This window comes from Styela clava, chromosome 3 (genome assembly GCF_964204865.1).
Source record: "Styela clava chromosome 3, kaStyClav1.hap1.2, whole genome shotgun sequence".
NCBI lineage: Eukaryota > Metazoa > Chordata > Ascidiacea > Stolidobranchia > Styelidae > Styela > Styela clava.
Genome location: NC_135252.1, coordinates 15,941,578 through 15,952,880, shown reverse-complemented (window position 1 = coordinate 15,952,880; position 11,303 = coordinate 15,941,578). Strand labels below are relative to the sequence as shown.

At 35.8% G+C, this 11,303-nt stretch overlaps 1 protein-coding gene across 1 annotated transcript; it reads left to right on the top strand.

Annotated features, from left to right (window-relative positions):
• Positions 1–5,681: 5,681 nt before the first annotated feature.
• Positions 5,682–11,091, top strand: LOC120343005 (protein FAM219A-like). Its single transcript, XM_039412070.2, has 5 exons — positions 5,682–5,956; positions 6,842–6,873; positions 7,524–7,631; positions 8,696–8,767; positions 9,525–11,091. Exons 1-5 carry the CDS (start codon positions 5,915–5,917, stop codon positions 9,733–9,735), a joined length of 465 nt encoding a protein of 154 aa, XP_039268004.2. The 5' UTR covers positions 5,682–5,914; the 3' UTR covers positions 9,736–11,091.
• Positions 11,092–11,303: the final 212 nt, after the last annotated feature.

The following is an 11,303-nucleotide window of genomic DNA, read 5'->3' as shown; positions in this document are numbered from 1 at the left end:
CGCCATCCTCGTTACTGCTAATTGAAATTGCTTTTAGTCGCAAGGATATTCCTCGAGACAACGAAAATTATTATTTATTTCACCGAACAGTTTATTTATACGAGAGACGTGGATGAAAGACACATCGGTTTATACATAGGCGATTATATTTTGATATTAACTTGCGATTACATTTGTGCAAACTGCAAACATGGCAGAATTGAGGAATTAAGATCTGGATTAAGTCAATATGCCATATCCAAGTTCAAAAGAAACCAGTACAGTGTCAGGGCGTCAGCGACACATTGAAGTTCAACACTCCTTCGATCAACCAAAATTCGAAATCTAAAGCAATGGTTTTCATTCATTTTGTTGGAGCCAAATCCCAATCAAACTTTCCCAGAGGCTCGAGAAATCCATGTGCAGAGCCTTTAGTTATCTGAATTGTCAAACTATAAACCATAAGCATATATATATAAAAGCGAACCTAGCACTGGCAAGGCAAAATAATTTTCATTTTGTGGCGAGTTCGATAATATATACTGGCAAACCTATAGGTAACGTATTTAATTTGATTTAAATAATATACATATATTATTAATATAGACTCTTGGATTTGATTCAAAACTTGTGGAACTCGTGGACTGTACTCGCGGAACCCCGGTTGCTAACCACTTATATATCAAAAAAAAATGTAAATTCAAATTTATAAGAAAACATATCTGGATGGGGTCGCATAACGGTGAGTCCTAATTTCTGGAGGTCCGCGAGATCAGAATATACGGTTGTCAATAAGTTTTGTAGTAATATATGTATGTAGTAATATATAAAAAAAAATAAACGAATTTAGTATAGATAGTATATATTGCTTTTCTATAACGTTTTTAAATTGAATCATTTTAGTCGAATGAACCGAAGTCTTTATGATCCATACAACACCATTTAGAAAGTCAACTTGCTATTTTCTCCAAACACGAGCCAACTGAACAATTTTAAACCTGTAAGAATAGTTATATATTTTCATGTTTTTTGTTCGGATACCTAAAATTAAGTTGACACTAAACCGCTCTAAAAGCTTATTAAAAAATCTTTAAATGCCTTATTTTAGTAGATGAAAAGTTAAACTACGAATATTACGCTGCGGTACGCACGCTCCAGAAAATACATACGTTTGTACTTATACACGACTGTTCGTACGGCTAAGATAGTTTACCTGCTCTGGTGTTGAAAATGCTCTCCTAAACTGGTTTCGATATCGTCAAAATTATTTAATAACAAACGTCTGCCAGAATACCCTTTTTCAGACTTCTGAAAATTTGCTACCGCTGTTCCCGCTTTTAAAAACAGTGGTGATCAAACTGGTCCTGCTGAATATCTCCCTATTAGTCTCTTGCCAATTATAAAAAATGTATTCAAAGCACTTATCAATTCAGCCATTACCGACCAACACCTAGAATTGCATCGTCTTTGAGCTACAAACAATATGGTATTCGTCGTAGACGTTTCACCGCTGAGCTGTTAACAGGTATAACTGAAGGAGTATTCCGTAGATTGGAACAAAGTGGTTAGGCCAGGGTGGTCCAAACCCATATGTGGCCCGCCGCTTTATTATCTGTGGCCCGCGTCACAGTCGGAAAGTAATCAAAAAATCGCTTTTTGTGTTGTTTCGTAATGAAATTATTCAGAATTTTTTTTTGACATATTGTTACATCAATAATGTCACTGAATTGACTAGTGTTATGGCTAGCTGAGGCAACTAGCAAAGTTGAATGATGTGCTTGGCAGTCTAAATTATTATCTGGCTTTCTATCTTTTTGGTCGGGAAAATATGCTAACAAAATAGGCATCATAGAAAACTAAAAATCGAATGCGGATTCTATTAGCCTGGGATGGCTATGTCTAATAACTATGTGTTTGCACAATAAAAGTGTTTGTTTTGTATTGCGCTGTTTACCAATTCTTGGCACTATTGTGGCCCGCGAACAATGCAAAAATAATTTTGTGGCCCGTGAAGCCGACAACCTTGGACCACCTTGGGTTAGGCTAAATCAATTGCCTTGGATATTCCAAAAGCTTCTGATAGAGTTTGCCATGTCGAACTCCTTCGCAAATTCGATCCTATGGCATATCTGGTCAGATTTTTGACATCAATAAATCATTTCGTTCTGATCGCAAAATTAATGTTATTCTATATGGCCAACGCTCTATATCTTCTGAAGTTTTCCAGAGCTAAAATTCTTAGATCTATATTGTTTTCAATATTTATATATATATATATCAATGATTTCCCAGATAATCTCATCTGCGACTCACTCATTTATGCTGACAACACTACTCTTTATTTTTGTCTGGATGGGAAGACCGATAAACAACGCCGTTTGGAATAGAAACGGAATTGATTCGGGTCTCCAAATGGATTAATCAGTGCCAAGTCTCAACTCAAAAAATCTTGTTAATCAATCGTTTCATTATTACTGATACAGCCCCAATTACTAATTTCGTCTGGTTTGACTCGCTATCTCCAAAGATTTAAATTGTAGTGAATATATATATAACGTCAGTCACTGAAAAAATCGTCAGTGAAAGTTCGATCTCTCAACCGTTGCCGTCGATATTTGCCCCGCGACGGAATACTTCACTTACACTGATACATCCATGTTGTGAGTATTGCTGTCATATCGCTGGTGCTACCGTGACCGTACTAAACCTTCTAGGCCGAATTCAAAAAATAATATCAAATAAGATTGGCCTTCAATTGGCGTCCGAGCTGCGAACTCTTTCCAAAGACGGAATTTTCAGCCACCAAACTCGGTTAGCTGTGCACTCCCATCCGTTCACAGTCAGTGTAGCCTACTACCAGACAAAAAGTTTTGGCCAAAGTTTTTTCCGAAGAATCTCAGTTATCAGGTAATCGCTATTTCATAGCAGTTTTCCTGGACACATTGACGCGAACAGCCTCAGGTCGGTCTCGTGTCAACCGGTATTGAATAACGCTCAATCCCATACTATAATATATACTTTATAGTGTTAATAACTTTGGCATTTTAGTGGTCGCACGTAGCTTCGCTCGGGAATAATTCTTTTCAACTACCCAACGAGTTCTCGTGACCTTGCTTTGAGCAAATATTCTTTCAAAAAAAGGAATCCTCTTACTAGTATCATGTAAATTGAGTAAAATGATAATAAAGACCTAATAATGAAGTAACCATGAAATTCGTTCTAAAATGAGCGAAACGGGAAATGCACCAAACAGTGGGAATGACGGGAAATATCTTTAAGGAGATAGAAATATGCATTTTAGAGTATGTGTAGAGAAAATTGCCCAAGTAAGCGAGAGCAACGAGAAAAATACACTTGGATGTCTATGTACGGGAAATTGCAGTAAAATTGGAAACTATATATACGGAATATTTCACTGAATAAGTGGGAACTCACGTACACAATTAATTAAAAAGGTATGTACGCCCATGTAAATACGTAAGCTACCTTAACATGTTTTAAAAAACCCAAACACATTACGAAATGCCAAGTATATATCGCTAGTCGCTGCTCGTTAACCAGTCTTGGTTTCTTGCGACTCCCTTTCACCTCGACCTATCAGTTTCGCCTCTTTTTACATTCTATATTCATTAGTGTACGGTATTTCATGTATATATGGTGGATGTCCTAAACGGCGCTCCCGAAGTATGTGCATCAAGATGGCGCACAACCTGAACCCTAACCTGGTACAACTACTATGTTCAGGTTGTGCGCCATCTTGGTGCACATACTTCTGGAGGTCCAACTAAACTCCTGATCAGTCACCACCTGCGGCACGCGTTACCCGTATGCTGAGGTCTGACGTCTAAAACAAAAAAACGAGTACGTGATTATCACGTTATTTTTAAGAGCGGGTTCGCGCGAACCCCATGGATCCCACCATTGGTAATAATAATGTGAAAAATACAGCAAAAGAACAGTGTTTTTACAGAACGGACGTCCCGCACGGGGTAATCAATGGTGTGATGGCAAGCATATTCCCAACATTTTGCACGATGCGCAACACCGATACCGCCGGACATTACACTGATAATCTTACCTTAATTACCTACCGTCCACGTTTAAAACTGCCTATTAATGAGACATGAAAGGAGACATATTCTCCAACCAAAAAGTTGCCCCAACAGTTAGTTAGATTAAACTCTAAAGATCGACAAACCAAATTCGGCCCGCGAACTAATTTATTGCGGCCCCCCGAACGTCCCGACTTTGAATGCATGATATAAAAATTTATCACAAATTTATTGTTGTCTCCACATGGATTTGCGCGGGAACGAATCTATCTGTACCGCGCTTTTCTGTAGCGTCAGTTCAGAGTTTTATGCCATTTACTTGATGTTGGTTGTAATTTTGAAATAAGTTTTATTCTGATATTTAAAATATAAAAATAGGAATTTTTTTCTTTCCGGGAACGAAGAGAAGTTCGCGTTGAGGGTCGAACATTCCGAAGTGCTTGGACAAAAATATTTTTCTTGCGTATTTCGAAAACGGTTTGCTTGGTATGCCAAGTCAGCATCGCAGTTAATAATTAATGTTAAATTCAATGTTAAACGTCAAAACGGATTCAATGTTAAACGTCATTACAGAACGTGTCACTACAAATACAAAATTTGACCCCGGGACTCCAGGTTGCGCCAGTGCAAAACGTGTAATGTGTACGTCACATATTGCTGTGAGCAGCTTTATATGAAATGTATTACACTCACAATAAATCTCGTACTCGCCTGTCAAATTGTCATCTGGATTTTGGAAGACGTAATGTGAGGAAACAAGGTTGTCATTTGATATCAAGGCTTTGGCCATGGCACGGAAAAAACATCAAGTAAATAAAAACAATGTATTGTTTGATAATATATATATTAAAAAGGGCAACATGAACGTCTCATTGTAACACAGCAATAGAAGGTGCGGGTGCGCCATAATTATAGGTTTAATCTGGCGATTGTTCACAGGCAGAAATTGATGCGGCCCGCACGCTACCGGAAATGTGTATATGCGGCCCGCGAGTACATAAAGTTTGCCGGCCACTGCTCTAAAGCAACGATTACGATTACGCAGAACGATTCATGTGGAGATTTCATGTCCAACAACAGTGATTTAGAAAATCAAGCCATATGAACATTTTGTGTTCAATAAGTATATTTTTGGAACTATAAAATACACACAAATATATATTGGAGAATAACGGCGAATGAGCAAAACCAGACAGGAACAACTCACATTCGAGGCCATAATACATACTATATTATTATTAGGATAGGATAGGATAGGATTTACATATTTATCCCGGGGGAGAGGAAAGCCGATAAGACGGCTTATCCATATGGCGAACCACGGCCTCTCGTCCGGTTACCATTCCAAGTCGGGTATGGGATTAGTTTTACTGTATTGTTTGTTTTCGAAAGCATGGACTTGGTGGTGGAGGAAGCCGTAACCGACCAGCGGTTACGTGAACCACCCAACGACGGCGAGGAGTCCAGCAATCCTCTCGCACATAACCATCCCTGCATAATATATTTCTGGGAACTACAGAGCCTGCCCAGAACACTGAACTGAAAATATTTAGCTCTCTGGCCCAGAATAACTCCCATTCGGAAATCCCCCCCAAATCATATTTATTTTAAAACATCAATGATCATCAGCCTATGTCTGTGACGTAATGCAACAACTATCCGCGTGATATCATAAGATTACGAAGTATTTTCGTTGAGATTGAGTTGTCTGGAGTCTTGTTTGTTCGAGTCGTTAGTTCTGACTTGTTTTCTTCTGCGCTAACCGCTGTTGGTGATTACTGATACGGTTTTGTAAGTGTATTAAGAGTATCTATACCCAGATACCGTAGAAATTTCAAGCACATCAGCGCTGAGAAGACTAGGTATTCCTGTATACAAGTATAATGGATAATGACACAGAAGAAAATGAAAAACTGTCTTTAAATGTGAGTACTTTATTACCATATTTGAGGTTGCTGGGGTAGAGGGGTGTGCCGATATAATTGTAGGATAGAGGATATCGTGAACCCAAAATACAAGTAAAGCAAGAAAAAAGTTTTGCTTTCATCACTATCTGCAGATCTGACTAGGCCTATAGACAATTGTAACATCCTGATGTCAGAATGTGGTCCTAATTTCCTAACCAACTGTAGTGTAACACAATCTGACAATGATCTAATATTCTTTCATAAAATCAGTTCTTATGTCTGTATACTGGTATAGGTCACATGTAGGATAGGATTTACATATTTATCCCGGGGAAGAGAAAAACCGATAAGACGGCTTAATCATACTGTCATATGGCGAACCACGGCCTCTCGTCCGGTTACCAGTCCATGTCGGGTATGGACTTAGTTAGCTATTTTTTTCGAAAGCATGGACTTGATAGTGGAGGAAGCCATAACCGACCAGCGGTTACGTGACGGCGAGGAGTCCAGCACTCCTCTCGCACATAACTATCCCTGCATGGGATTCAAACCTGCAAACCCATGCAGAGTAGTCAGAGATGCGGTGGCGAGTGAATTCCTAACCCTTAGCACGATGAGCCATACCGCCGCGCCTTATATTCGTAACCAATGTTTGAATGAGTGTACTGTACCTGGTTGTCTTTGGCACTAGGAAGGCACTTGAATTTTAGACAATTCTATTTAGAAATATAATTACCCCATTACCATACTGTGTTTTTTTCTTCTAAATCATCTTTAATCATCACAAACTACTTCACTAAAATTTGTTATACCTTAAATCTTATATTTACTTCATAAAACATTTGTATAAGTGTTAAGTAGATATTAATATACATGATTTAATTAACTCTTTTCACCTTTCAGAGTTCAAATGAAAGTCATCCATTGACGGCAAGGTTTGTATTTTCGTAAATATCAAATTATTTTGCTCTGCTTCTCAAGCGCTGTAGATAAGTTAGAAAAGTATGTTGTAAAAAGTTTCCGGGAGTTTAATTATCATAAGGATTATCTGCTTTTCCCTTGGACATGTATTAAACACGTATAGGCCTACACTTGTTCATTCCCACATTATAGATACTGTATATACACATGAATACTACATTGTGGAAGTGAAAATACGTTATATAATCTAACCAAGTAATTGACTATGAAAAATTATTCAATTTTTCATCCCAGCGTTAATTGGCCGTTTGGAACCAAGTATATTTATTGCCTTGAGAGATTAGTAGAGATCATCACTCAAATGACAAGGATTTTTGAGAAGGCTCAAATATTAATATGCTCGGCTTTGGCCCAATTAAATTTGTTGTGAAGTTGGGATTGGAATTTTCTCAGCTTTCAAAATAGTAGGTTACGTAGAGAAGTGTCATATTAATTTGTGAACAATTAGAAATGTTTGAACCAAGGATGCCTGAAATAAATTGTATGATTGGTCGATTTGATTTTAATTGTATCCTGTTGTTTACATTGTTGATTTTAAGAATAGTTTTATATGATTTGAAAATAATCAAAAATATGAGCTTCAAAGCATAAATTTTGTTTTCAGATATCAGTCAAATAAGACAAGAAAAGAACGCAAGCCTTTTGCAAAAGCAAGTATGACGGTCACTGTAACGAAAGAACCAAAGAAAACAAGTCTAATGTCTGTTGCCAGGTCAGTTCAATTTCTCATATTTTTGGGGTTGGTTTATCACAGGCATGCAAGTTTCGCGATAATAGTCGAAAATTTAATGCCTGATGTCAAGGATCTTATAGTATACTATAAATTGAGGATGTATGTTATAGGCAAATTGTTTACTCTTTCTGCTTTTTATTTTCAAGATCCATCTTAATATTTTTGAATAGGTTTCTTTTGTTTCAATCGAAACACGAAACTAATAACAAACCCAAACCGACAGACGAATTAAATATTTTTATCTATTAATATTTATTTTTAATTATTGTCGTCTTGAAATATACCGTAAGTAATAATGTGATTCTTGTCTGTAAAGGAAGTCATATCAATAGTACTTGAATATTGATCTCATGACTCAGAACTTTTATTGATTTTGAAAATGTTTTGATGGTATTTATATGCTTCATATGATGCAAGTTTACATGTAATTACTCTGGTCTAATAGTAGACAGAGCCCAGAATATAAAATGGTTTTTAACACTTTTGAACTCTGGTCTGCATATTCTTCCAAGTATTGTAATTTATTGAAAGCTTCTCCAAATATTAAACATGGAGTGGGGTGTAAGTTATCTGTTATCCCCAAGTCTATTAATACAACACGCACAAAATGGCAGGTTGTGTATTGCTGTAATCTGCAGTAGTACAAATGTATATGGTAATTGTATGAAGTATTTGGAAACGGATGGCTTCTAAAAGTCATGAAATTAGGGCTTTAATGTTTGTTTGATATGAATTGGAATGAATGCACGTTCAATGTAATTTTGCTTTTGGTGATCAGAAGCCTTAGAGAGGGAGGTTTGGTAATTTGTGACAACCTTACCGTGCTCAAATGTTTTATTGTTAGGCCATGCAACGTTTTTATGGATTATTATCTCTAACAATAAAGGTTCAATTTCTATTTGCAAGTATTCAAATTTATTTAATTTTATAATTTCTTTGAAGCGGAAAAAAGACCATTTGTAGTATATTAAAACATATATAATTTTTATGCCTGTGCTTATCTTTTCCTCCTGATTATCCCATCCAATATTTATTCATCGCAGGTTGCAAGTTCCAAATTCAGGGAAATACCAAAGATTAGATAATTCACCATTATTAAAATTGGAGTCTGACAGGTATGTTTAGACGAAAGCTATTAACAATTTGATAAAATATATTTGTTATAGAGTTTGATATAATGTCATATTAAATGTCATGTAACTCTTCAGTGGATCTGATCAAAACTTTATAATTCCTATTAATTTAATCAAAAATTCATATTCACACATCTAAGCGAATTCAGAATTTTTTACAGTGTTTAGTTAATGCTAATCGATTTACTTGTAATCTCAAATCTTTCGAAAGAGTTTTTTATTTCCTTTGAAGTGTAAATTGTACAGGGTGTTCAATGTTCATATAGTTCTGTTCATATAGCCTTTAATAAATATGTTATTCTCTTGGTATAAGTCATTCATTTTAGTTAAAATGTAGTTTTAGCAATTGGACAAGACTGTTGTCAAAAGTTGCAGATTGTGTGACTCTTGGGCAACCCTTTTGTTGTATGTCAGTTATTAAAATATTTTTACATATAATCGACGAGGAGTCATATCTCAGTTTCATACTCTCTTAATGTTACATATAAATGGCCAAGTTATATTTTAAAGCCATTTTTATTTTGTGTCATGAAGAACAATCAGATTTACAATCTTTCAGCACAATGTGAAAGGTGAACATTATGTCCTCTTTTACTTATATAAGTGCTGACTTTATATAGCAAATATTAACACAACACTTTATTGCGGACTCTGAACTGTGTGAAAGCTCTTGTTTTCTAGTTGTAAAGATCCCAGTCCTATCATGAGGTACCCTCTTAAATTATTTATTTATCTACAGCGATGATGAGGATGACCTATTTTTATCTTACACAAGACCAACTGCAAATCAAGTCAATAGGCAATTAACAAAACAATTAGAAAAAGATGGATATAGACTCGATGAAATGCCAGATGATGAGGAATTGGACTTGATTCCGCCTCGAGAATTTAGAGAAGCTCGTTTTTGTTCTTGTTGTAATGCTTTCAATATATCTTGTGCCATCATGTAATCTTCACTATTGCGGGAGCTTTAGTTTTCCAATCGTCTGAAATGGATTCACACTGAATCCAAGTGGCTTTGGAATATGGGCACAATGCTATGTGCCACACATAGTACAGAATACAGATACTATACGTATTTTGTTAAACACATTGTGGTAAATTTTCTATATTTAGTGGAGTATTATTCTATAATACTTTCTATACTAAATCCCCTGTTATCGTGTTAGTTTCGTTGGTGGGGAAACGTTTTGCTACGAATCTATGATCAATCGCAAAATCTATTATCAGCAGCTTTAATAAAACATTATACTGTAAAATATGAGGGCTCAGATAGTACGCAACTTCTAGAGTCCGAAATATTATATTTTTTGGACATTTAAATATACCGTAGGTACAAGCTATGTATTCATCAATCATTTAAAAGTATTATATTTTTCAATGTACAATGCACCTGTTGCCACCCTTTGTACTTGACAAGTGTTTTATGGTGGAATTGGTGTTGAACACTTTCAAATTTTGATGCCATATACACCACATTGTTTTTGGAGATTAATTTGTGTTAGCTTCACAAGGGATGTTGGATGTAAATCAAATGAATGTATTCTTTTTAAAGTATACTTCTCTTACATTTGTATAAAGATAATTTTATTGTTTTTTTTTCCCGAGTGTGTATTGTTGTTTTTTGCAGTATCTCTTTATTCAATTAACTTCATAGTAATTAGCCATTATTTTGTATTGTAACTGTAAAATCTATGCTTAAATTTAATTTTTTTGCCACTGATAGGATATTTACACATTTATTCCGGGGGGAAGAAAAGCCAGATGGCTTAATCATATGACGTACCACAACCTCTATTATAGATTTAAAATGGACTCGTATCCTGCGGAGAAGACTTGATGGTCAGGCCATTAAGTGTTGCGTTACATTATAGGAATTATGATGTGATCACCTTTGCAATTACTTATCAGCTCCTTATTGGTGATAGATCCTTGAATGTGATGTGTGTTTTCTTGCCACATATGATGACCTGAGTTCACAGATAGAACAATAATAATCTCGCACAAAACTTCCACTATTCTACGCCTATGCTTGGCAGTGGGGAAGATTTGAAACAATTGCATATCTGTTTTTTACTTTTCTTGTATATAATTTTCATGCACCCATGTTATTCACTGTGTTATTAGAACTCCATTGAAGGAATGATGTTGTTCTCTTTATTTCACAATGTTTGTTCATCTTTTTTTTCTTTGCATTTTGATTCCATTCTTCAAAGTCATTTGTTTCTTACTTTTTCACCCTCAAGTGAGTGTATAATTGAGTCGCTGAGTAGATATTGTGCAATTAAATTGTGTGTAATTTACAGTTTAAGGGTTATGGCAAGGTACTCAAGTTCAACCTGCAGGATCCTAAAATTTAAAAATCGGATGGTAGATTGAATTGATGACAATTTAGCAACAGTCATGCTTTCAACTACCACTTGTGTTCAAGTAGGTAGAATGGGATATTTCATTAGGCAAGTGGGGCGTCTTATTGTTTGTTCCTCCTGAACTATAAGGTCCCATATCAAATAAAGAC

Excerpts from the sequence above, each read along its gene's own strand:
- LOC120343005 (XM_039412070.2), top strand. The coding sequence starts at position 5,915 with ATGGATAATGACACAGAAGAAAATGAAAAACTGTCTTTAAAT. Across the intron at positions 6,874-7,523 it reads AGTCATCCATTGACGGCAAG|ATATCAGTCAAATAAGACAA; the intron begins GTTTGTATTTTC and ends TTTTGTTTTCAG. Across the intron at positions 7,632-8,695 it reads AGTCTAATGTCTGTTGCCAG|GTTGCAAGTTCCAAATTCAG; the intron begins GTCAGTTCAATT and ends TATTCATCGCAG.